Source organism: Phascolarctos cinereus, unplaced genomic scaffold (genome assembly GCF_003287225.1).
Source record: "Phascolarctos cinereus isolate Bilbo 61053 unplaced genomic scaffold, phaCin_HiC Scaffold_9;HRSCAF=440, whole genome shotgun sequence".
Classification (NCBI taxonomy): Eukaryota; Metazoa; Chordata; class Mammalia; order Diprotodontia; family Phascolarctidae; genus Phascolarctos; species Phascolarctos cinereus.
The window spans coordinates 172,651,505-172,678,768 of NW_027556402.1; the positions used below are offsets into that span (position 1 = coordinate 172,651,505).

Consider the following 27,264-nt stretch of genomic DNA (forward strand, 5'->3'; position numbering starts at 1 on the left):
TGTTAGTCTTCCTGGCACAGTGCACTACATTGCATGTAATTCAATTCCATTCAACAAGTGTTTATTAAATACCCACTGCGTGCCAGGCATTGTTCTAGGAACTGGAAATGCAAAGACAAAGAAAATAGCCCCTGGGGGAACTTACCCTGCACTGGGAGAAAATAACATGGACCTAGACGAGTAACTGCAATACACACATACATATGTGTGTGCACACATGTACAAATTCAAAGTATCAAATGCTTATGTGTTGTTTTTCCAGCCCTCCTTTGAGAACACACCAAAGGTTTTTTTTTTCTCTTTTTAGTTCCAGTATTAGTGTTGACTGGGTTTTGGAGGATGGGGTGAATTAGAATGCTTTTAAAACATTTCAATTTTCAGTGGTTAATCATTCATTATAGGACCTGTGAAGAAATCAGGGCAACAGTAATTTCCCTAATAGCTTCTCAAGGGATATTGACACAAAAATTTCCCCTTGACACATATTCTAGATGGAACTATTTGCAGAGATTAGATATGGAACTCTTTTGCACCTGCAGTGAGATGCCACCAGATGATCTCAAAAAGGCCCTTAGAAGGAACGAAGTTTTTTCTTCTAAAGAAGCAATTTCCCCAAAAGAGACAAAAGGGAATTTAAATCATCTCCCATTAATGTTCTTGTGAGATCAGAATGAGGCCCTTTGGCATGAAGAAGCCGTACAGCCCTTTAAGAGCTCCCCTCTCCCCTCCCCCCACTCCATTTTTAGATTATAGCAGCCAAGCCATGGGAAAATATTCCTTTTAGTTTCTTAACTGAGATGCAATTCTAGTCATATCCAGAATGTCAAGGAACAGATATAACACTTCACTCTGAGTTGATGTAACTATAAGGATTATTGATAATATGCAAACCAATTGGACATGTGGTAAGAGCAAAGGACAACCAACTGATGGCTATTCCACTGTTCCTCTTCTGATTTCAGAAGAAAATAAAGAAGGTTTCTGGCATATTGATTGAATTATTTGAGGCAAACTGATGGGAAGACCTGGACAAGAGTTACAATAGATGAGCTTTCCTTGGTGGATTATTATACATTATGTATTGTTAGAGGACCCAATCTACATTAGTGATCTCAGACATCAGTTTGAGTGCTCATTCATACACAAAGAACATAAGACATTTGCTCCATCTCATTCCTCTCATGGGTCCCTACTTTGTCCTGGTTTGAAGAAGTTCAACACAAGCATCTGGCCCTCTTCAGGTAATAGACTAGTTCTGAGAGGTCCACATCTGTTAGGGGTTATATGGTTTTATACCAAACTGAGGCATAAAGGGAGCTGGAGCCTTTTGCAAATGATTCATTCTTGTATAATTCCCAAGTTTCAGTGAGTCCCAAGTAACTTTGAATATGCCAATTCTGGGTAGGTCTGATAAGACTAAACATAGGGCTTGGCATAGTTCCCATGGAGTCAGGGACTGTACTCAGAGCTGTTCTTAACTCACCCTAGCTGATTCTGAGTATCTACTTTCCTCTTCTAGATGAAAGGACCTGCCCTAACCAGCCTACTTCAAATGCTTCAAACATAGTAGCATTCATTTGTTAAGTGCCAAATATATGCAAGGTATTGTGTCGAGTTAGGACAAGGGAAGATACAAAGTTTGGATAAAACATGATCCCTGCCCTTAAAGAACTTATACTGTATTATGAGGATGACACACTGACCCCAGAAGTAATAGGAGGCCATTCTTTGCCTCATTTCTTACCTAGCCTCAATCACTGAATGGGGGTTGCCTCAGTCAAACTGAGGCCTGGGAAAGACCTTACCTTAAAAAGGCCACGATCTCCCTTGCCACTGGACCCAGATGACTGCAGAAGAGAAAGTGAGGCTGGTGACTTTGCATAGCCCTGCCTCACTTACAGCCAATTTACTTGCAAATCATGGCATCACCTTCCTGATGTCACGGTCCTCTATGAGAATGAAGGACAACCAACAATACAGATCATATAAAAAGAGTATTCAAGAGTTTCGGAATGGAGGTTTGAGGAGAATATTCATTACCAGCTGGGAGTATCAAGAAAGGCTTTCTGGAGGAAGTAATATGAGCTGGGCTTTAAAGGATAGATAGGTCAAATGTCATTAAAATGTGCCTATATTTTGGTCCAGTGATGATTCTATTTGACTAATACTCTAAAGACATAAAAAAAGAGGACTAAGTCCTCTATGTACAAAAATATTTATAGCGGCTCTTCGTGTGGCAAAGAACTGGAAACTAAGGGGGAGTGCCCATCAATTAGGGAATGGATAAACAAACTATGGCATATGGATGCAATAGAATACTAATTGTGCCATGAGAAATGATAAAAGGAATGGTTTCAGTGAACCCTGGGGAGATTTGTATGAACTGATGCAGAGAAAAGTGAGTAGGACCAGGAGAATAATTTATACAATAATGACCATATTATTTATGCAACAACTTTGAAAGGCTTAAGAACTTTGATCAACACAATGACCAACAGTGATTCTGGAGAACCAATGATGATAGAGAGGCAGTGGATTGCAGGTTCAGACTGAATCGGATCTGTTTTGGACATGACACATGCTAAATTTGTTTTGCTTGTCATCATTATTTGTTGCAATGATTTTGTTGTTGCTATTTGTTCAGTGGGTGGGAGTAGAGTACAAAGGAGAGAAGATACATTTTTATTAATGGAAAAAAATTGATTTAAAAAATAAAGGGTAAATAGGTAGGTGAGATAATTTAGGTTCAAGGCAAATAGGTACAAAGTGAGACGTTCTTAAAACATCCACAAATGACAGAAGGAGATTTACTTAGCAGTAGCAGGGAGAAGTTATTTAGAAACAAGAAAAGATATTCAGCGAGGATACAGTATTGATTCATTTGGGTGCAGCCCTCCTAACTGTGCTGCCCATGATGGTCAGCTGGCCAGAAGCCTGAGGGAAGAACCAGATGGTACCTCGTGCTCTAGACTTTGGGGGGGGGTTGTGCCTAGGACAACAGGAAATGCTGTTAGCAGTCCAGGCCTTTGGATCCTGACCAATTAAGTCTCGAGGACAGTTTTAATATCTTTTAAGGAAAAATAGCTTGGCTTTGAAAGGTCTGGACCTTAGGATTTTGCTTTTCTCACAGTAGGAGTTTAGTAGGTAAAGATAAGAAGGGAGAGCATTCTAGGAATAGGGGACAACCTGAAAAAAAGGGTCAGGGGGAGGAAAAATAGGGCATGTTTCCAATTCCATGGTATGTTCCTATGTAACTTGAAGCTAGAGCTTTTAAAACACAAGAAAAGATGGAAAGGTAAGATACCAGGTTGTAGAAGCCCTTGCTTGCCCAGGAGAGAAGTTCTATCAGAATAGCTACAGAGAAATCAAACAACTGATTCAATCCTCTGTGATTTAGGGTTTGTGTGTGTTGGGGATGGGGGGAAGGAAGACCTTTTCCCTCAGAAATAATGCCAACTCACATTTCAATAAGTCTTTGACATTTACAGTTTTCCTCAAAACAACGCGGTGAGGCAAGTAGCATAGAAATTTTATTTCTGTTTTACGTATGTGGAAACTCGTTTTCGGGGGTTAGGGGGCTTGTGCATGATCTCACAGTTAGCAGACATCAAAACTAGGACTTGATTTCAAGTCTAGTGATTTTTTTCTGCCTGTACTGTGCAAAGACTTCATTTATGATTTCACTTCTGTGAATCTGGTTCAGAATAATAGTGGCTTTGTTTATGAGTGCTAATTTGATGCTCAAAACCAAAAACAACTTCCCAGCAACTCACTGCTTTGAGATGTTCCTTTTCCTAATACTTTGAACCAAGACTACATGGGCAGCATTTCGTCCTGATGAGGCCCCAGGAATAGGGGCATATAAAAATGTAAATAATTAGAATCACACCAGAGTTGAACTTAACCTCAGAGAAATGGGGGGGGTGGTAATCCCAGGGTCCTGCCAGCTGGAGCATTGATTAATAGTTTGATCAAACCTTAGGTAGTTCCTTCTTACCTTTCTTTGTGATATTCCTTTTTTCCCTTCTTTCTTACTTTCCCTTCTCTTCCCTTTTCCTTCTCTTCCTTTTTCCTTCCTTTCCCTTTCCTTCCTTTTTATTTTCATTTCCTTCCCTTGTCTTCCCTTTCCCCTCCCTTTCCTTTCCTTCCTTTGCGTTCCCTCCCCTCCCCCTCCTTCCTTTTCTTTCCTCCTCTATCTTATGTATTGCCGAAGGAAGTAGTGAGTTCCCCATTATTTTCAGTCTTCAAGTGGAGGCTGGATGATTGGTTGTCCTGGATGTCACAGAGAAAATTCCTTGTTTAGTTTTAGGCTGGACGAGATAGCCTTTAATATCCCCACAAACACAAGATGTTGTTTCTGCCCTGATATAACTTATCGTCTCTTGCAGGGCAGATGATGAATTAATGCACGTGAGACAATTACACAACAGTAAAGGACATTCATTTACATCAATGCTAAGCAATATGCTCAGGGTCAAAGTTAAAAAAAAAACTTTGACCTATCGCCTTTAATGGAATAGATAGGAATGTTAAGAGCACTTGTCTTGGAGGACTAAAACTTGGCTCTAACATTTTGTAGCTGTGTGATCCTGATTAAGTCACTTCATCTGTCTGAGCCTTAGTTTCAACATCTGTAAAATGGAGGCAATCATACTTATACTACCTTCTTCACAAGAATGTCATGAGGAAAAAGAACACTTGGTAAACCATGAAGTACTATATAAATGATGTGAATGATATTGGCTGTCTTTGTGATTGAAATTCTACAGTGAGAGGTTCATTCTTTTGGGTCTAGAAGACTTTGGCTTCTTGGTTCATCAACCTGGCAGAGTTTGATCTAACAAAGACAAACGAAATTAGGTGGTCCAAGTCTATGTTTTTATTTCTCTCAAGCTGATGGCATGCATGTGAAGCTAATCAAAGACTGAGCCCCCCTAAGGGAGCCAGCCTAGAACTGGGCTTGATTTGGGGGTTGGGGTGCCCAGTTTACATACCTTTTCAACAGGGGCTGATATCACCCCTTCATTGTTTTACCTTCAGACAGAGGAAATCCCTCTTCTATTAGGACCTCCCCCCCCCCCCACCATACTAGACCACTCCCAGCCTTGAACTCTCTAGAGGAAGAATCTGTCTCCACCCAAGCCTGAGTGGAACACAAAGGAGCTTCCTTCCTTACCTTTGATTAAATCAGTTCAGACTGTGGGTTGGGGTTTGACCAGGATAAGGAGACTCAATGAAATCTCGTTATCAGTTGAGTCCTACTAAAGAAGAAATTAAATTGGAAGAAGGGAGCTGGGGGGAAGCTCTCAGTCTCCAAGATAGATTACTAAGAAAAATTATTTTTCACAGTTCCATATAAAATATAACACCTTATTTAATCTTATCAGGTGTTGCATTCTGAGGACTATCATATTCCTTGGGGGCTGAGTACAGGGTGTGTGCTTCTGAAGGGGAATGACTAGAATTGGGGGGGGGGTGGCGGCGAGTTGGTAAACCTGGGGAAATGAGCTTGAATCCTACCTGCTCTATTCCTGTAGAAGGCAGTACCATTCTCCCAGTCCTTCAGGATCACAACCTAGGAGTCAGCCTAGATTCCTCACTATCTCTGACCCCTATCCTTCCCTCTCCTCCCATAGACAAGCTGTTTCCCAAGGCCTACCAATTTCACCTTTATAACATTAGTGAGCTATTGGCTAGATTATAAAAATCTGAGCCTTTGGCTAGATTTTAAGAATCTGAGCACCTTATCAGAGACAAGATGGACCTTATATACAGAAAGACTGTGAGAGGGATCTAGGAGTGGACAAATAGTTTGGGATGACTGGAGGAGGGGTCTAAGGAGGACCTAGATAGGAGTGACCAGTAAGCTGGGGTGAACAGAATGCCAGGGACCTGACCACAGGGTCAAGGGAGAATGGAATTTAGATAGGATTAAAAGTGGAAAGTCCAGGGTTTTTTCTTTTTGGGGCCCAGATCCCAAAGATATGGTCTTTTCCTTTTAGAGATTTAGATCCCATCCCCATCAGCTATACCATTTTAAAATTTGAGAGGTGCTTTACATATAATGTCTCCTTTGATCCTCCCAACAGCCTTATAAAGTAGGTACTGCTGGCTGTCATCTCCATTTTGCAGGTGAGGAAACTGAGACTCAGCGGAAAAAAAAACAATGGTTATACGAACAAAGGCTCAGAAGTGACTCATCCATGGTCACTTAGAGGTTAAGTGCCAGAGACAGGATTTAGAACTAAACTTTCCTGACTCCAAATCTATCTACCACACTGCGCTGATATCAAGAATTATGTAGCCCACCCCCTTTATTTTATAGATGTCCCAGGGAGATGAAGCAAGTTGCTCACTATTATACAAGTTGTAAGTATCAAACTCAGGATCTGAACCCAGATCCTTGGGCTCCAAATCTACATACATTTTTTTCCCACCCCACCACAATTTGCCTTGCCTTCTTATAGTGACAAAAGTACTGTTCACTCTAGCAACTTCTCCCTCTGATAGCTGGTCCCTCTTAGAACCCGTGCCTTCATTCCTCTCCAGGACAAACTCCTGACTTAACTCCTAAAGACTTTCTCTACCATGCAATAAACCTCATGTAAGCTCACTTCAGCCTGGAACTACTCACATTGGAAGTACCCTTCACCTTAGACTTCTCCCTCTGGTTGCCTTCTTCCTCCCAGAATTGCAAGATATCTTGGGGTTTAAGGGCTAGATTTATTTTCTTAAGGACTATGCCTTAAACCCAATCTCATTGAATGGACAACGGTAGGTCCCAGCCCAAACCCATGGGTCATTGTTTGGGCCATGATTGCTGAGTGAATAACAATTGTTTCTGTTTTGGCCAGAAACCCTCCCAGATTGATTTTCTTTTAATTAGTTAAAGAAGGCCATTCTTTGCCTTATTTCTTACCTAGCCTTAATCACTGAATGGGCTTTGCCTCAGTCAAACTGAGACCTGTTAAAGACCTTAGCTTAAAAAGGCCAAGGTCTCCCACTGAATTAAGGGCCATCTTCAGTCATCCTAGTCTATACCTTGCCCCTGGACCCAGATGGCTCCAGAGGAGAAAGTGAGGCTGGTGACTTTGCTCAGCTCTCTGTCACTTAAATCTAGTTGACCTGCAAGTCATGGCATCACCTTACTGATATCATGGTCCTCTTTGACAACAAAGGACAAATAACAGCAATGAAAGTCACTGTGTGGTGTAGCTGTGTTACCTGTAAAGAAGAGGATTTTCAATTAGCATCTTATTAAGCCACCATTTAAATGGAGCAAGCACTCCACCCATTAATTTTCATGCCTGTATCTGTGGGCATGGTAGGGTAAGCTTCTGGTGCTCATGCAACAATAAATAAATAAGCTTCAATGTTAAAAATACAGAAATGAGCCTGCCCCAGTAGCAGAGGTCATCTGCTGGCAGTTCCTGGGAATAGGGGGTCTTTGCTAAGCAAAGCAAGTTTTTCTATATTACTATTAGCACAGGCACTGCCACTTCCATACAAAAAAGCAGTGGAGGAGAAATTGCAATTAAATTTGCTATCAATCACACCTCTCCATCAAGTGTACTTGATGTTTCATCAAACATTCTCTCCCCCCACCTCATTCTAGCTTAATCTAGCTCTTTTCTTGATTGAAGGTATGGATCTAAAGAGCCCAGAATAACTTTTTTTATATATAAATATGCAGTTCAGCACTATTTTCCACATTTGGCTTTTAGAATTTTTAATGGGCTTTCTACCTTGATTACCTCTTATTCATGAGTAATCTAGCTCGCTTGAGAATTTGTCTATTTCCCCTATGAGTCCTGTCCCAATTTACCTTCCCTCAAATTGAGGGGTTGGCTACATGGGCTATGTTGGTAGCCATAAATATATATAACAGCCACAAGAAGCAGAATCACTTTTTTTTCATGGCTAGATTTCTGAAGTGATATAAAAAGTAATGAAGGACAAGCATTCTGGAAGATTTTAGGGATTGTTCCTGAAAGCTGAGCCTTTCTGCTCAGGTCAGTGGAGACTAGAAATAATTATCAACTGAAAATTGTTTAATGACTGAGATGAGAACAGTTAGTCATTTTATTCTTGGTCCAAGTTCCTACATGAGTTCCACTAAATTATTGTGAAATTTCTTTTTATCATTCTTACTTCCAGAGCAGAACAGGTTTTGGAGGGTTGGAGAGTATAGAGGAAGGGTAACTTGTTATTTTTGTTTATTATGCATGCCAACTAGCTTCTAAGATCTGTTGTTGATATCTGCTGAAACAGTGTGAATGTTGCAGGCCCTCTCTAAATTTCAGCACTCTAGGACCAAACTCTGGTTACCTCACCCTAGTTCATCTTTTCATCTTTCATGCCTCTTTTCACCAATCTTCCCTCCCTTACCCCCATATAAACAAACACGTAATACATTTTCATTTTTTATGTCAGGGAGAGAAATGTTATTTTGTAGCATATTTTTTCGAACTTGAAATTTGGATGGGGACTGGTTTTTATTATAGAAAGGTGTCCAGAATGCTGAAGTGATATTGATATCTACATAACTTAAAGCAGTGGTACAGAATGATGATGTTGTCATCCTTCATAATGTATCATTTGTAAAACTCCTGGAGTGTTTGGGAAATGTTCCCTGAGCAGGTTTCATTTGTTTGAGGTTCACTTGTTTATTGTTCTTTTGGTAGCCCCTTTCATGAAAATTGTTTTAAAATTAATTTCAGAGAGTCTGTAACAGGATATTAGGAAACAGAGTTCTGGAGCATAGATCCAGTGGAATTTTAAAAGGTGTTAAGGCCGAGGTAGGAGGACACCTGCCATCCACTGTGACTGACTCATTAGCCTCCTTATTGACAGCTTCTGGGAGAACATAGTAGAGTGATCTGAACTGTTCTTTCCATGCCCTGGTAATACCTTCACAACCACTGCCAGAACCCACAGACCCAGTCCTTGGAGGGAGAAAATTCCCATGAGCAAAACAGTTTCCGCTCTGTGGCCTGGTTTGGGAGAGGGAGATCTTGTAATTATAGCCGAGTGACAAAAAGTGGCAGGTGTCTGACGAGTCCCCTCCATGTGGGAGGAAGATCAGAAAAATAGATGATGTTTATGTAGTATTTTAAGATTTTACAGATATACATGCATTATATAGATTTTAAGATGTTTATAGGTATACATCATACATCATTGTAAAATTTCTACAGGTATGTATGTGTATGTATGTGAATATATGTAAGATCTCATTTGTTCTTTACCAACAACCCTATTTAGAAGCAAGGACTACAAAATTATTTTGCCTATTTTATTGATAAGGAAACTGATATTAAGAGAGGCTGTGTCATTTGTCTCTGCTCACACAGCTAGAAGTATCAGAACCTAAGTTTTTTTTCTGGCTGCAGTTCCAGAGTTCTTTCTACCATATCATAAGATTTTCCCCCCTCTACTGTGAGGGTCTCTAGGTCATATTTTCAACAAGGCTTTCTTTCTGGCACAGCAGGAGTCCTGGAGTCAGGAAGACCTGAGTTCAAATTTGGCCTCAGACACATACTAGCTTTGTGACTCTGTGCAGGTCACAACCCAGGCCGTCTCAGTTTCCTCATCTGTAAAATGCAGATAATAATAGCACCTACTTCCCCAGGTCATTTGGACAAAGGAAATAATAGTTGTAAAGCACTTAGCACAAAGTAAGTGCTATGTAAATATTAGCTATTATTATTTATTTCCTCTATCTCCTGTCTGACTCTAGTTAAAAAAGAAAAAAAAACCTTATTTTTCTTTTTTGTTTTCTTTTTTTCTTTTTGTCTGTCAATATTCTACTACTATTGGGGCTGAAATGTCAAATCTTAATGTGGATCCTGGATGTGAATATTTTAAATAGGCTTTTTAAACCCCCCACCACCTTTTCCTGATATGATGTTTGTGCTACCCACTCCCCCAGAGATTTAGAAGAATTAATCTCTTGGTTTTGTCTCCTTTGCCCATGAAATCCTTCCCAGCGGTAGCCTGTCTGCGCGTTATTTCCTGACATTTCTTTTACAGAACGCTGCTATTTTGGACTGATGGTCACAGAGACCTTCTCAATAACACAGAGACAAAGTGCTCTGCATAGCTGATAAATTATAAGCAGGCACTGCGTGTGAGCGTGATAGATTATTATAGTGGATGTGTGTGAGTCATGGTTGTTATTTTTGGTCAAAAGAATTGTGTGAACTTTTCTCCTCTATTTTGAGCACTTTGAAATGTGCTACTTCCCCCCCCCCCCAAGGTGTATGTCAAGGAATTAAGCACCACATCAGAATACTTATTTTCCAGTTTCCAGTTGTTGCTTTGGAGTCAAGGAGGTGGAAGGAGTGGAAAGGAAGGGACTTTATTTTGACAAACAACCGACCTTGTCGATTGTTAGCAGGCTCACAGCATCATGCTTAGATCTAGAAGGGACCTTAAAGGTCATCTAAGACAATCACCTCATTTTATGGATGAAAAGACTGAGGCTCAGGGAGAGACTTGCCAGGGAAGGAAGGAAGAAATGGCAGATTGGGTATTTAAACCCTGGTTTCCCAACTTCAAATCCTGTGCTCTTTCCACTTCACATTTCTAGAAAATCACAAATTTATCTGCTTGAAAGTTCTCCCTCCGATCTCCACCCCCACCATGGGATAGTTTTAGAACTGAGATAGGCTTATCCATGAACTTCTTGAACAGATTGCTGTGTGACTTTAATTGACCGTTGTTTTTGCAGTTTATGTGAAGTCATCAGACTATTTTAATGGCTTCCTTTTCAACTAGCACGAAGAGTAGATAGATAATAGTCAACAATTACATTACCGGGTCTCTAGCTCTCTACTAGCTTTGACTTGTGTTTCATATATCACCAGAGTCATCTCTTGATGCCTTTATCACTGTTGTATCTAAATACCCAGACAGTCTAATTAAGTTACTTCCAATTACCTTGGTAAGGGAAAATGAGAGGTCCTGCTCTGTCTCCTCAATGCTCTGGCCATCCCTGATTAGAAGGTAAAAAAAGGCTGGGAAGGTCTAACATGAAAGCAGCTTTCCACACTTTTCCTTCTAGGATTTAGGGGAAGGCTCTGGCAAAGAGGGTGAATTTTGCAGCATCTCCTCAAGATGGTGATGATGAGATTCTCTAGGCTTTGTTGCAGGTGGCAAATCCCTTTCGCTCAGGGGCCGCTGCAGCATGTTCCTAGCCCAGGCGTGAGCCCAGCCGTCACAGATTGTGCCTCTGTTCCTAGTCTCACCTCTGGGTAAATCACTTCATCTCTTTGCCTGTTTCTCCATCTGTTAAGTAGGGATTATGCTTGCTGCTTCTTTGCCTCACAGGAATAGTATGAGGATCAGTGAGATAATGTCAAGAAAATGTTTGGGAGTTCTTTGGGGGGAAGGCATATATACACTGGACTCTTGGTAATTGTGCTCAAGGGAGCTAAGGGCTGGGAGGGAGAGGAGGAATGAGGCTAAAGTAAAACCATAGATAAGTAATCTCCTAACCGCATTTCAGATGCCTCCTCTATTTTCTGACTCTTTTAAGAGCACTTCCATGGAGTTTTGGGTGGGCAGATTGGCAAGGGGGTGACAAGATTTCAACAAAATTTCTGCATGGGAAACATAATTGGTGCTAGAGATTAAATACATAACTAAGACCTTGTCCTCAAGGAGCTTGCACTCTAATGGAGAGAGGGAGAGGATTTTGACATGAAAATAAATCAGTATAACACAAGATTGAGAATAGGTCAGTCAAAAAAGAGGGGCCCAGACAAAGTACTCTAGGCCAATTTCTGAAGGGAGAAATTACTTCTAGACTGTGGGGTAGAAGGAGGCTTCATGGAGGAGGTGGTACTTGAGCTGGGCCTTAAAGGAAGAGAAGGATGGAAATAGGCATCAAAGTGGCCTATGCAAATAAGCAAGGACAGTGAGTAGACCAGATTAACCAGAACGTAAGGTCCATAAGTGGAAATAATATTAGATAAGACCGGAAAGGGAAGTCGGAAGCCTGCTTGTGGAAGACCCTAAATTCCAGGTTGAAAAGTTTATAATTTATCCTATCAACAATGGGTAGCCACTGGAGATTTTTGAGTAGAGGAGTGATATGTTCAAAACTGCTTTAGAAAGATGATTTTGTGTGCTTAATATAAATGTATAAGTAGAGCCTATATCAGATTGTACGCCATCGTGGGGAGGGGAAAGACAGAGAGGGAGAGAAAATTTGAAACCAAAATCTTATGGAAGTGAATGTTGAAAACTAAAAATTAATAAATTGCTTAATTTAAAAAAAAAAAGAAAGATGATTTTGGCAACTGTATAAAGTATGGATTGGAGTAAGGAGACATTAGAGACAGGAGCACCAATTAGGAACCTATTATAGTAGTCTAGGAGAGAGGTAATTATGACCACTGAATGCTGAGTCAAGGTCATTGGAAGTCCAGGTAGGCCTTGGAGGAAGAGGTAGCATACAGGATTGGAGGCTGTTACTGTAGCTTTGTTTTTTTCTCCATTAAAGTTTGAAACATGGAAAGAGAAGATGGCCAGGCCTCAAAGGTGTGCAGCCTTATACTAAAGGGACTGACTGTAGGAGTCTTCAAAGTACCGAACTTAATAGTCACTGTCAAATTTGCGTTCAGAATATTTAGCTCAGTTGTCTTTCAGGCAAAGTACATAGCACCTGAAGCAGCTTTTGAAATAGTCAGTTGGTTGCCTTGTCTCTTCTGTTCCTTATTTTTCCACCTGCAAAATGAGGGTTAATCCTCCTCATGCCCCCACCATTTTCTTTTCTTTACCTCATGAGACTCACCAAAATGATTTGAGTCTAGTTATTAGTATCATAACCCTCTGCTAAAATGGGACTGAAAAATGAGATCCTATTTAATAATAGTTAATTGAAAATATTATACATAAAAAGTGGATGGCAATTTCTGTCTGCCCTTTAAAAATACTTTGTATTCCAAAGAACTCAATAGTGCTCTGTTCATTGAGCAAGTAATCTTCACAAATAGGTAGGACACAGGCATTATTATCCCTCTGTATTCAGACTTTAAATGTCGGCACTTACTATTCCAGGTCCCTCCTGAGACCTGTGACCATTAGTTTCAATCTTGGCCTCTTGCCTTTGTTCTCTCCTCAGAAGGGTGGTATTCTTAGTGTCTGGCATGAGTATTTGTCAGGGGAAAGCTTTTGAAATGGAGCTTCTTGAGAGTGGAACCCGGGCAGGCTGGTTCCGTTTTAGGTACTGTGGCCTACCTAATCATCCATTCATTCACTTGCTTTCTTATGTGCTCACTGTATTCACAGCACAGGACTAGACGTTGTGAAGGGATGCTAAGGAAGGATGCTGTGGTTTCTATTTTCAAGGAACTGTGATAGTCTTCTTAGGGAGAGCAGAGAGACATAAGAAATGATTAAAGACTAGAGACAAGTTATAATTATTAAAATGCAAAACTGTATAGTGCATAAAGCAGAAAGAGAAGGTTTCTCAGAAAAGAAGAACCTTGAGCTGGGTCTTGAAGGGAGTGTTGAGTATTGGTTGGTGGAGAGGAGGTGGAAATTCTAATTAGGGCTGGCAGAATGAACAAACACAGTAAAAGAGATACAATGGAAAGAGATGAGAAAACCTGGGTTTACATTCTGCCTCAGCTTCTCATTTGTGTGTGTGTATGTGTGTGTGTGTGTGTGTGTGTGTGTGTGTAATGGACCCCTTTTCTGAATAATGCTTTAAAAAAATTGAAGGAAATGCTAAATTTCAGTTAGAGATTAGTAAGGATAAAGATGTATTTATTTCCCATCCAAGCTCATGGACCCCTTGAAATCTATTCACATACCTCATGGGTCTGTAGACCCCCAAGTGAAGAACTCCTGGACGCATAAGGTCCCTGCTAGCTTTAAATCTATTATGTAGTAATCCTAGGGGGACTATCAAGCTATAAGCATGTGGCAGTATTATGAAAAGAGCATCTAGCCTTGAGAAAGAGTAGGAGTAATGATCCAGTTATATTGGTAAAAATAGCCATTATCCAAATCATTTGCTAAAAGCATTCAGCAACACAGTGACAAGCACAGATTCCTGGGGCCTTGAATGCTAGCCTGAACTATTTAGATTTGATCTGCTAACAATAGGGAGTCATTGTAGGATCTTGAGGCAGGAGTGGTATAATGAATCCAGTGTTTGAGAAAGATTATTCTAGCAACAGGGTAAAGAGGGAGTGAGAATAAGGAAAAGAGGTGGCAAGGAGGCCATGAGCTGATAAGAGCCATGGCATACATGTTAGCTTCTGGAAGGACTTTCATCTTATCATGCTTGTAATTCCAACACTCACCACTAGAATTGTGCAGAAAATTTCATGAGCTGCAGCTGAAAAAAGAGATCTATGTCATGATGCATGTTGAAATAATACTAGTTACCTGTTGTTTTCAATAATAATAAATAATATCTAAAATAATATTAGATTCCAAACACCCTGGCCCAAATACGGTACTAAATTAATTCTTTCTCATTCAGTTTCTAAGATCCTATAATAGTGAATCCTTTTATTAAATGGATATACTTTTCCCATTTATTCCATATTGTTCATTGGTTAAAAAAAAATGCTCCACCAGCTCTATGTTGCTTTCCTGTCTGCAGCGTTGGTGACGATTTTTTGCCCAGCTGCTGTACCTCAGTGTTGTCCTGTGTGCATTTATTTTAATGGTGTTTGTATGGTTCTGCTGTTTTTCGATGCCCACATCCATAAAAATAATAAATCCTTGAGCTTATGCACTCGTTTATTTCCAATTGTGTTTCATAATGTGCTGATACTTCCAGGCTAATCTTGCACAACTATTGAGTGATTCTCGGGACCGAAATAAACATCTGGGAGAAGAAATTAAAGAACTTCAGCAGAGACTTGGAGAAATACAGGGGGACAATAAGGTACTGTAAGAGCATCCCCGTGTGATTGTGGGCTGGAATTTTATGTTCAGTACATCTGAAAAATGGAACGCTGTGTTTGTTGGGAATTTGTTTATAGATTTTACATTTGCAATGAAAATTCACAGTTTAGCATTTCTTATCTTTATTACATTCCCCCCGTTTTTTTTTTCTGTGTGCCTTCTGTGTTACTCGAAAATATTGTCGTAGCCCAGTTCAGAAGTTTCATTATATTCAACTTGGTGGTGAAAGAACAGCATTGTGGTTGAGGACGAAATAAAGCACAAATGCCCTACTTGGTCGGTCTCTCCCTCTCTGTCCCCCTCCCCCTTTACAAATAATGGATTTGTGGTTCAGATGATTCGGAATTATTCACATTCAGCTTAGAATTTTAAGCAGTCATCCTACTAATTATGTTCACATAACCAATTTATTTTATTGCTAAATTTGGCAATTTGTATGGAGCGTTGCTCAAAATCCACTGCTCGGCATTAATCAAACTCCCCTGTTGGCAACGTTAATTATAAAATATGAACTCATAAACTCCAAACTAAATTGTGCGCTCATAGTCCTAGCTAAAGCTGTGCACAAAAGTACAAATGAGAAAGGTTTTGTGTGAGTGTGTGTGTATGTGTGTGTAAGCTATTGAAGTCTAACGGCCCCCCAAATTTCCTCTTTGCCAGGAAAGCTTCAATTTCTAGCCCATGCCAAAGCCAACCTTTGCATCAGGTTAAAGCTTTGATGCTTGTTTTCAAAAAATTATCTTCAGATAGGTTTTTGGTGAGAGCTCACCTGAGCACATCAAATTCCTTAATAGATAATGCTTTGAGGCTTAATTTGGGGGAAGTTGTATGCAGATCTGAGCTGAGGAGAATGTGGCCCAGGCTATAGATTGGCGTTCTTTAAACCGTCAGGATTTCCTAGCTGAAGAGGCTAGATCTGGGAAAGGACATTCTATTGGGGAATCTTTTTCATATTAACCCTTTCAGTTTTCTCTAACCATGTCTTTGCCTAGCCCCATTATCAAACATGACTTTGTGGCTTAGCTATAAAATGAGAACCCAAAATTATGCTATAACTCAGGGAAGAGAGAGGAGAGAAAAAAAAATCACACACACACACACACACACACACACACACACACACACACACACACACGGAAATATCGGCATCCACGTTTAAGCAAAACAAAACCAAAAACAAACCTCCTTTGTAATTAAAATACGCACACATATAATAAGGGATAAAAAGCTGGACATACTGCTCCTGGAATGTTTGATGGATGCATTTTTAAAAGTCATTTGCTTCTGTGATAATGTAGGTATTTGCTTGGTAATAAGAGCAAGTCATTCTTAATAACAAAGCAAAGCCTCCCAGAGATTTGAAAATGTGTAAAGGACAAAACAAAAACAGCACAGGACAAAGTACTAACTGAATATATTTTAATGTCATGATTCTTCTCCTTTGCCATCATTTGCCAGTATTTCTTTTACGCTTTATTTCCTTTTTTAGTTTTCTCAATCAGTATTTTTATGTGTATTATTTTCTGCCTCACCGTTCTTCTTCTCCCCCGCCCCCCCCCCTTTTTTTATTCCTTCCCACCTTTGGTCTGTATGGATAAGAACTCACATATGTGGGCATATTTAAGGAATGTGGGGGTGACGTTGGATTTGGTTGGGAGGGGTGTGGGGAAGCATATATAATAAAAGGTAGGACCTTCTTTCACATTGCTTGCCCTTCGGATCTTCTTTTCACTCACTGGCTACATTTATCAAATTTTTTACCTCAGGGTAGGAATTTCATGACTCATATTCATGGGTTGAGAAGCAATTAACCTGCCAAAAGGTACAGTGAGAATTTTATAATCTTTAGCAGACCCCATGTACCATTTGTGCCTCCTCTTCCCCCAAACTAAACACAATTAGACCCCAGGATTCTTTGGATTCTCATTTGCATCTAAAATGATAGGTCTGGTTTTTATTTTAAGTTTCATGTGATGTGAGAGTCACAGGCTCCCCTTGAGTCCTCAGTTTTAAACCACACATAATACCAAATTAGTCACTTGGTAATGGGCAGCAGCATTCTCTCAGAATTCAGAAGCCCAGGATTGATAGATGGTCTAGCTAGAGCAGCAGTAAAGGACTAAATAACCCTTGAGGTTACAAGCCAAGGTATCAGCCATTACTGGGTGTTTCAACAGTACTTGTTGGCTTCATTTAACTTGCCTCTTCTCCCTTAGGGCGGGTAGCAGTAGAAAAGTCTTTTGGGGGAGGAGGGGGAGAAGATGAAATCAGTCAGTTCTTTATAGTGTGTGGACATGTATAATTCCATAATTCCAAGGGTTTGGTCAGCCCAACTAGATGACGAAGCTAGTCTGAGGACCTTGAGAAGTTTCTCCAGACTGAACAGATTATGATGAACCAGAGAGATCAAAGGGTAAAAGAGCCCACTCACAGAATGGTTCAAGCTAGTTAAACTCAAAGATACTAAAGTAAAGTGTTGTTAGAAATAGTTCTCCACTCCAATTGGAACCCAAAGGGCTTCATGCATTATTTTATGGGTGATTGTTAAAACAGCAGATTTTTATCTCAGCATTGCCATTTTAACTGACGACCCTTATCTATATTTTGGGAAGCACAGATTCTAGATGTTAAGTACATTTAAAAAATAAGGTGATGGAAAATTACTTGCCTTAGATATTTTAGGGTAGACTAATTTTTCCATTTGTTCAGCTAGAGCCTTGTAACCCTACAAGCCATAAAACATCTCCAAACAGTCTCTTGAAAGATTTGTTGCCCCCTCACTTACTTACAGGCAGTTCTCTTGAGAATAGGGGTTTGGAACTTAGGAGGCTGCCCATGACTGAACGCCATTTACCATCAACTGAGACCAACTTCCAAGAAGAATTTGGGGTTCAGCACTAATGCAGGGGCCCCTTCTCATCCCTGTAGCATGCCATGAGGTATTTAGACAGAAACCTAGTTAGGCACCATCCTCTTCCTTGAAAGTTATGCTCTTCAAAGGTTAATGAGGAAACAAGAGGCTGATTCCTCAGCCAAATGTGGATTGTAATCTCCACAAATCACCACAGGGAAACCTTTCTGTGAATTGCCAAGGGCATTGTTCAGAAAGAAAGAGCTATTATGTGAAAGGCCAAAAGACCCAATATCCAGAGGAAACCTAAGAGGAGTCCATAGATACATAATAGGTATATTATAGTACTGTATATGGCGGCCATCCTATCTAGTTACTTGCTAGTACTTCATAATCCACCAAGTTGCATTGTGAATAATGGTATGGGGTATAGAAGGAGACAAGATTTGGGAGAATGCCCATAGGCTGAGAAGGGCTAGTTTGGTACTTCCTAATCTTCACTAAAGTGAAAAAGTGGGATGGGAAATAGAAGGAAGAATGGAGGCACAAGGGGAGTTATAGGAGCAGAAAATCACAGACATTCATTTGAGAACCACTAGGCAGGAACACTACATCTCTGGGCTTTTCTGATAAATGAGGCTATGCCTTTTTTTTTTTTTTGCCCGGCAGTAGAACACTGAAGTATAGATATCCGTCTTGGAATAGGAGTGAACCTATACAAGTCATCCACCAAGGATCTGAAAGGTTTCATTTTTCTTTATTGTTTTAAATTTGTTGACCCAAAGTATAAGTGAAATTTGAAGGCACAATGTTGTTCTCTTTAGTTACCAGCATAAGGGAAGCAGTGAAATCGGGAACTAACTGGGCATTGACAGGTATAGACCAACTTCTTCATCACCCTTGACACTGTTGTCTTCACTGTGGTTTTTCCTCTACCTGGCTGCTTTGGGTTTGGGCTCCCAGAACAGTGTATGCATTTAATGTCTCCCTTACAAAATATGCACTTAATAAGCTATACCAGGAGAGGCAACTAATGTGCTGATAGAGACAACTCACAGTTGTTTATCCTGTATCTTTTCTTTTTGTTATTTTTTTCCTTTAGTTTAAAGATTGTGGCATTTTGGTGCAGAATACCAATAATCCAATATTGACTTTGCAAAAGCCAGAAAATGTAAGCATTAAGCCTCTGACAATGTCATACAAGATTTCCTTTGCCAGCTTTTGTGAATTTAAATTTAGCTGTTGTGATAATGCATGAACATAGTGTTTTGCATTTAATAATGAGTTTTATATTGCACCAGCTGACGGTCTTTAAGTGTGCTGATTTTATCGGATGCTGGCGCAGTAAAGTGATAGTAGAGTGGTACTTTATTGACGTGTGGCTCTCTGATTGGCTTAGAAAGTAAACCAATTAACTAAAAACCATGAACCAATAACAGGGGTCTAATGGGAGTACAAATGACTAATTAAAATATAGTTTGTTAAAATAGTACTCAGCTGTAAATGTTTGTAATGACCCTGGGGTTATATTCAGAGAGTACCTTGTAAATAGTTCCACTATTAATTGTAAAAGAAATTAAGGTTTTCTAGCCTGCATGAAGCCTGAAAGAGACACTTTGATGAAAATAGAGGTCACTTTAGGGTACCATATAAATTAATTACAGAGTGCTGAAATGGGCAATGAAAAGACCACCTTCCTCTTTCCATCCTACATAATCTAGCTTGTTTTCCTCTAGGGACATGTGATTATGAACCACAGGCAATTCAGAATTAGTTGAGAAATATTTGGCCAGTTCAACAGCCATGGCTAGTTAAATATCTTTGAGTGTTCTTTAATTCAGTCTTAGTAGATATATTTACATACTGTCATTCTTGAATATTTTATTATGGGGTCACAGATCTATAGCTGGAAAGAACTTCAAAAGCCTTTTAACCTAATTTTCTCATTTACTGTTGAGGAAGATGAGGCCCAGGAAGCTAAGTGACTTGTCTAGGGTTGTTTAGATAGTACATGATGCAGATGGGATTCCCAGGTCTCCTTACTCCATTTCGGTATTCTTTCCAATGTAACCTAGTGACAAAATTACATGTTTTTAATGTAAATCTTGTTGCATCTTCCATCGACAAGTACAGCCATTCAAATATATGAGCAAGAGTATAAGAAAAAAATTAGTAAGATGAAATTTTAAAAAAGAAGAGATTATAAATGATTATACAAGTTTGTTAACCTCACTCTAAAAGATGTGAATATTGACTCTAACATTATGGTACCAGCCTCATCCTTTCTGTAATCCTTTGTGACCCTCTTTAAAAATCCCATTTTCTGATGGAAGGTTGACTCAAATAGAGTTATATATATATTTTTTTCTCCTGAACAAAGTTATTCACGTTTTTCAGTTAAAAAAAATGAAAATGCAGAATATGAAAATAAAGCAACCTTCAAACTGCCCACTTAAAAATATGGAAATAGAGAAATTACAGTTGTGAGAGTAACATGAGCTCATATGGGACTACATTTACTCTTTGAATGTCATTCAGTAAAACAAAATAGTACATTTGGTTGGAGCATGGGGGGGCCGGGGGAAGAGAAAAAAGGGGTCATGGGGGAGAAGTTAAGGGAGACTGGGTGAGAATGGCATTGATGTAAATTAAAATCCTATTGATTTTATTTTAAGTGGACAATTCTGTTCAAAATTTCAACTGGAATATCATGAGAGTCCAGGAATTTAGATATTCTTCTGCCCAGGGTGATCTTCTTTAAATCAGTTGTGTCAATATCCACATTTTTAAAAGGAAACTGGCAAGAATCCAGAGAAGAGTAACAAAGGAAAGTAGAGGAGTGGACAGTAGGGCACTGTGAAACTTGCCTAGCCCAGAATCCCACACAGATGGACATTTCATAAATGCTTTGCAAGGCTGGGCACACTTCAGGTGTGCTGCTCTAACAGCCGCAGACAGGTGCTGCAGGGAGCGGGAGCATGAGGAAGGGATAGATACCTGAGTTCTGGTTGTTAATGATAATTCCTCACATTTGTATGGTGCTTTCTCTTTCTCCAAGCACTTTCACACACATTATCTCATTAAATCCTCACAGCTACCCTGGGAAATAGATAAGGTAGATCTAATAATAGTTATGTTAATAGTAATAAGACCTCAATAAAAGTGATTGGTATAGCACTTTCAACTTTATACCAAGTACTTTCCCATCTTTTATTTAATTCAGTCATCACAGCAGCTCTATGGCGCCAGGCCAGTTGACAAATATGGAAACTGAGGCCCCAAAGAAGTCAACTGTCTTACCCACTATGTCACTGGCAGCTGCAGCACTAGAATTCAAGTGCTTTGCACTGCATCCAGCAGCTTATCAAAATACACCATCAGAGTGCCTTGTCTCCAGGCCATGTTCTTATGCAATAGCAAAGGTGATCCAAGTAGCTTGGAGGCACTGGTCTTGAATCCTTAAAACCTGAATTCCGATTTTGCCTCAGATTGTTAGCTGTTTGCCCCTGGGTGAGTAACTTAGTCTCTCTTAGCCTCAGTTTACTCATCTGTAAAATGGGGATCCTAATAGCACCAACTCCTAAAGTTGCTGTGAGGACCAAATGAGATAGCATATACCTTAAAGTGATATAGAAAGGCTAGTTATCATCGTCATCACCACCATCATCATCTTCTTCATACCTACTATTCATTTGAAACATTTATTGTTATCAATTATTAGCACATTTATGAAATGAGGGGCCCTGCCTCCACTAGCATTCTCAAAGCCTAGTGGTCACCATGCTTCTCCCTACCGTAGGGAGCTCTCTGGCTCTGCCAGTTGGCAACAATGAAGCCAGACTTCTGTTGATCTTGTTTTTGTGTACTTGTTTACCAACTGCTCTACACCTATTCTGGTTTCTGACTGAGGCATGCAAAGCCCTCCACAACCTGGCTCCCTTTTACCTGTCCAGCTTGATTCTACATACTCTTCCCCTTCAGGTACTCTATTCCAGCTTAACTGGACTACTAGCCAGCTCCCTGAACACATCCTGTTGTCTTCTTGCCTCGATACTAGCAAATACTCTTCATTGGCTCTCCGATGCTTTTCCCACTTATCTCCCTCTGTTGAAATTCTTCTCCTTCTTTGAGATCCAGCATCACTGCCACCTTCTTCATGAAACCTCTTTTGGTCATCAGAGGTAGACGTTACCCCTCCGTCTTTGAGTCTCTCACCTACTCTGACCTCTCCTTTGAACTGGCTAAATCATTGTTTTGGAGAGGATTCTGACCAATAAAATACCTATGACTTGGGGTAGCTGACTGAAAGTCTCAGAGTAAGGGGGACCCTTTGGGCTATGTATGTATGTCTTGGGCTGGCTAGCTGCTACTATATTATAAACTGCCTAAAAGCACTAATTGTGTTACTCCATCTTTGCTTTCCCACCATGTAACACAGTGACTTGCATATGAAATACTTATTAAAAGTTTGTTGAATTGAATTTTAGATTCTCGGTTAGAAAAGGGTTTTTTTGGTAGGCATTTTAAAATAAGGCCTTATTGCTTGCACTATACCAGTAAGGTTGTCATTATGAGAAAGGTTGGCATTCAATTGCTACATTGTTTAACCTGAGTTACTAAAGAAAGGGTTGGAAAACACAAATACACACACACACACACACACACACACACACTCACAAGCCCTGGCAACATGGGATTTTTGTCTCACCTGTTTGGTGGAGGCCTTCCAATCCCTATTAGCTTTATCACTCATATTTCAGACCAACTAATGATGTGAACATAACTTACTTGGCCCTCTCTTTTAAAATAACTATCTTAAGTAGTCAGTACCTGAGTTTTAATGGCCAATATTGTATACACATTAAACATCAAATGATTGTTAACCTATTTATTGAGGCTTAACAGCCATACAAGTATATGAAAGATGGCTCCCTTACATGACTGTCAGAATTCAATAAACATGTTTAATAATTAATTGGCATTAAGCAAACATAAGTGTCTGAATCTAAATTAAGTGTTCAATGAAGCATATTTCAAACACAGTTGAAACTACAGTGATGTGTTATTATTTAAAGTCCAGACTGTCAATTTCCCTTTTCACATAATCAGAAATATTGTGTTTTTCCAAAGGTATTGCTGGTTCAATGGCACTCTCGTGTGAACACAGCTTACTTCGTTGTACATTGTACCAGGCTATCAAAGAGATATTAAGTATGTGTGTATATATCTCTTATGTGCAATTGGCAACATATATATGTGTATATATCCATATGTGCACATAGTTATGCTTATGTTAGAAACTGGTTCAGTGACCAGATCCACAGAGAAATCATCTTGGAAGGAGGTCTTTAGTGGACTGCCAAGGGCTCAGTCCTTGGCTCTAGACTGTTAATATTTTTATCAATAACTTGGATAAAGGTAGAGATGGCTTTGCTGATGATATAAAACCAGAAGAGAGAGCTAATGTGTTGGATGACAGAGTCAGGATCCCACAAGACTGTAAGAACTAGAATACTGGACCAAATTGAAGGTGAAATGTAATAGAGATAAACGTAAAGAAACTTCTCAAGTATATAATAGGTGAACACGACGACATTATTAATGTTCACTCACCAAAATTTTATCTTTTGTTTTTTAATGAGTTGCAAGTTCACTATGAGTAAACCATGTCATCTGAAAACCTAAAGTGCCTAAGCAGTCTTAGGCTAAATTAAAAGAATCTGAGTGCCCAGGATTTGGGAAGGTTCTGCTATACTCTGCCCTGGTTAGACACTGCCTAGGGTACTCTGTTCAGTTCTGGGTATAAGGATAAGCTGGAAAGCATCCAAAGGAGGAACTCAAAGTCACAGGTTAATAGCATCATCTATTTAGAGCTGGAAGGGACCTTAGGGGTCATCTCTTCCAACCCCTTCATTTTCTAAGTAAGGAAACTATAGCCCAGAGAGGTTGTCCAAGGTAATAAGGCAGCAAGAGGCAGAGCTAGGATTTGAACCCAGGTTTTTCTGACTGAAGCCCAGCATTCTATCTCCTTCACTAAGCTGCCTCTATGAGGCTTATTGGAAGGAACTGTGGTGTTTAACCATGGAGAAGAAAATACTCACAGGAGACCTAAATAGCTGTCTTCAGGTATTTGAAGGGCTTCTTTGTTGAAAGGGGTTAGATTTCTTCTAGATTCAGAGGGCAGAACTAGAGGTGAAATCTGAAAAGATACAAAGAGAGGCTTACCATAAGGATAAATTGTCCAGCAATTAAGGTTTTCCAAAAGCAGGAAGGACTACATCAACAAGCAATGGGTTCCCTATCATTTCTGGTTTTTAAGCAAATGTCAGCTGCTCATAGGTCATGAATGTTGTTGAAGGGATCCGTGGTCAAATATGGGTTGTCCTAGATGGTCTGTGAGATCCACCTAATGTGGAGAGTGTCGGTTTCTCTATTCTTTTGCACTAAAGTCTTACTCTAATCCCTCATTTTGAGACAGAGGAGATTGAGGGTTTTTGAAGATTATGTCAATAGAGGACAAGCTCTGGTGGGTCCCTACCAAACTGAACAGGTTTTTGAGCATGGGCTCAGCAACAGACTTTGTTTCTCTCATTTGAGAATCAGGTTGGCTAAGTTCAAAGATGCTTATCTCCAGAAGGTTGTTACCTACAAGGGGATGGAGTACCCACATCATCAAAACCAGGAGTCTTCCAAAGTATGTGTGCAAGAAATACACTTTTACCATAGATGATGTTCTACAACAGGCTAGTGGCAAATGTTAGATGAGATAGCTACTACTCTATTTCATATTAATCCAAACATTAGAAAAATTGTCCCTCAGGCTGAACATATTAAGTTGCCAGGGGGCCATCTCCAGGCATCCTGATCTATATCTTGCCACTGGATCCAGATAGAGGAGAAAGTGAGGCTGTGACTTTGTACAGCCCTCCTTCACTTAAATCCAGTTCACTTGCAAGCATCACCTTCCTAATGCCATGGTCTTCTTTGAGAACAAAGGACAGATAGTTGTAAGTCAATCCTAAAGATAAGCCTTCTGATGGCTGAGCTTTTGTACTACTTTTTGTACAACTTGTTCAGCCATTCCCCAACTGATGGACATCCCCTCAATTTCCAGTTCTTTGCCACCACGAAAAGACCTACTATAAATATTTTTGTACATGTGGGTCTTTTTCCCATTTGTATGGTCTCTTTGGGATACAGACCTAGGAGTGGTATTGCTGAGTCAAAGGGTATGCACATTTTGGGCATAGTTCCAAATTGCTCTCCAGAATGGTTGGATCAGTTCATAACTCCACCAACAATGCATTAGTGTTCCAATTTTCCCATATCTTCTCCAGCATTTATCATTTTTCTGTTTTGCTGGGAACCAGACCTCCACGCTACTTCTTGGATGTTTCCACCTCCTCCCTATCTTTCTACCTCCCCTCGAAGGTATTGTCCTCTTTAATTAGAATGTAAGCTGCCGATAGAGTACCAGTCCTAGAGTCAGGAAGACTCAACTTTCTAAGTTCAAATCTGGCCTCAGAAACTTAATAGCTGTGTGACCCTGGGCAAATCACTTAACCCTGTTTGCCTCAGTTTCTTCATCTGTAAAATGAGCTGGAGAAGGAAATGGCAAAGAACTCCAGTATCCTTGCCAAGAAAACCCCAAATGGAGTCATGAAGAGTGAGACATTTCTGAAACAAATGAACAGCAAAAAAGTTCCTTGAGAGTTGAAACTGTCTTGCTTATTTGTATTTGAATCCCCAGTCTTAAACACAGTGCCTGGCACGTAATAAATACTTAACAAGTGCTCTATCTATGCAACAAAAAAAGAAAAAAGAGAGATGAAGCCATTAAGTCAGAAAGGTGCTCTTACCTCAACTGGATACCATCTAGTCAGGAGCTTGGACGTTATCTAACTATTCAGACTGGTGGGAGGCTTGTTCTCATGTTGAATATTGACTATATGTAACTTACTAGATTCTTTTAAAGGGAAACAGCTTGCAGACCCTAAAATGAGGTCCTTTTGTGAAGAAAAAGAAGGAAAAAAAAAGCTGTCTTTAAGAGAAGCCAGAGTTTTCTTTTTCTTCTAAAGTAAACAAATAAGCTTCTATCACAATATCACATGTTCTGGCAAATTAAAGGGAATTCAAGGAAGTGGGGAAATTCCAAATGACAAACAAACACAGGAAGCTGGGCTTAAAACGATGGAAGAGGAATGTTTAAAAATCCCAAATATGTAAGCTTATAATAAAACATGGCCCAGTGACTTTACATAAAGAATTTTTAGATTCACAGAGCGTATTCGCTCCAGCTTCATGGAATCGGCGACGGCTCTCAGCTTCCTCCGGGCTTTAGCTTAGAGCCTTGACCTCTAGCAAACAAATTGCAGTGCTTTGGGTTTCCCAGACTCCACTGCCTTTTACTATGTTTGGATCAAACCTGTTTGTGCTTTGGTGTCACAGTCCAGTGGTACTAAACAGTAAAACACAGCTAATGGAGAGAGGCAAATAAAATGCCTCTATGAAAATGAAAAGGCATTGTTAGTTGGTGGAAAAATTTATATTACTGTTATTCTTTTGTAATCAAAATGCAAATATCTCAGATCTTCATGTTTTAATTTGGGATTCTACTCCATATTTGCTTGCTTATTTGTTGAGTGTATAAGTAAGATTAACATAATAAAAGAGGCAATATTAAAATCATAAAAAGGAAGAGAACTCTTTCCCCAATCAGCAGTTATTTAGAGTTCATTGAAGCTGCTTTAATTTCGAGGTGGGGACACTTCTTATTTTGTGACCATATCCTTCCTCTTACTCTAGGAATGGCCCCTACTGATTAAGCAGGGAAATCCTGTTACCTTAAGAGTCAGACAATGTTAGAGATTTGTGTTTAAGGAAAGAAACACCTTGCCAACTTTCTTTGACATTTGATGGTCCCGGAAATATGACATATGAGGAAACTGAGGCTCAGAAAGATTGATACTTTTTCAAGGTCACAGGTAGTAAGGAGCGGAGTTGAGATTTCTAGCCAGATATTCTGAATCTAAATCTAGAGTCCTGTCTTATTGTTGTTTATATTGTTGTTTAGTTGTGTTCAACTCATTTGTGACCTCATCTGGGATTTTTCTGGCAAAGATACTGAAGTGTTTTTCCATTGCCTTTTTTTCATTTTATTTTATAGATGAGGAAACTGAGACAAACAGGGTTAAGTGACTTGCCCAGGGTCACACAGCCAGTAAGTGTCTGAGGCTGGATTTGAACTCACATCTTCCTACCACACTACAATTTAATGAATAAGACTTGATTTTCGTCTTATCCCAATCACTGACTTTCCTTTCTAGATAGTGGAAGATTTCTTTTGTTTTATTTCTCTGTTCTTGCCAAACTTTCTGGCATGTTCCAAAGTTCATTTAAAGAAATGTTTTGCTATGCCTTTTGTTTCGCATCGTACTAATTTATTAAAGAACTCTTTACTCCCCCACCCCTCCCCATAAACC

At 39.7% G+C, this 27,264-nt stretch overlaps 1 protein-coding gene and 1 long non-coding RNA gene across 4 annotated transcripts in view; one reads left to right on the forward strand and one right to left on the reverse strand.

Annotated features, from left to right (window-relative positions):
• Positions 1-27,264, forward strand: part of CCDC149 (coiled-coil domain containing 149) — a 147,053-nt gene that overhangs the window by 66,326 nt on the left and 53,463 nt on the right. For all 3 annotated transcript variants that reach the window (XM_020992443.2, XM_078148932.1, XM_078148933.1), the window contains one exon: positions 14,804-14,911. In XM_020992443.2, the coding sequence (XP_020848102.1) occupies positions 14,804-14,911 (108 nt within the window). The remainder of the gene's footprint in view (positions 1-14,803; positions 14,912-27,264) is intronic.
• On the reverse strand, positions 18,521-25,902 carry LOC110212442 (uncharacterized). Its single transcript, XR_002325668.2, has 4 exons — positions 25,642-25,902; positions 23,884-23,981; positions 20,780-20,881; positions 18,521-19,853 (listed from the first exon to the last, which is right to left on the reverse strand). It is a non-coding gene; the product is annotated as an uncharacterized LOC110212442 (long non-coding RNA).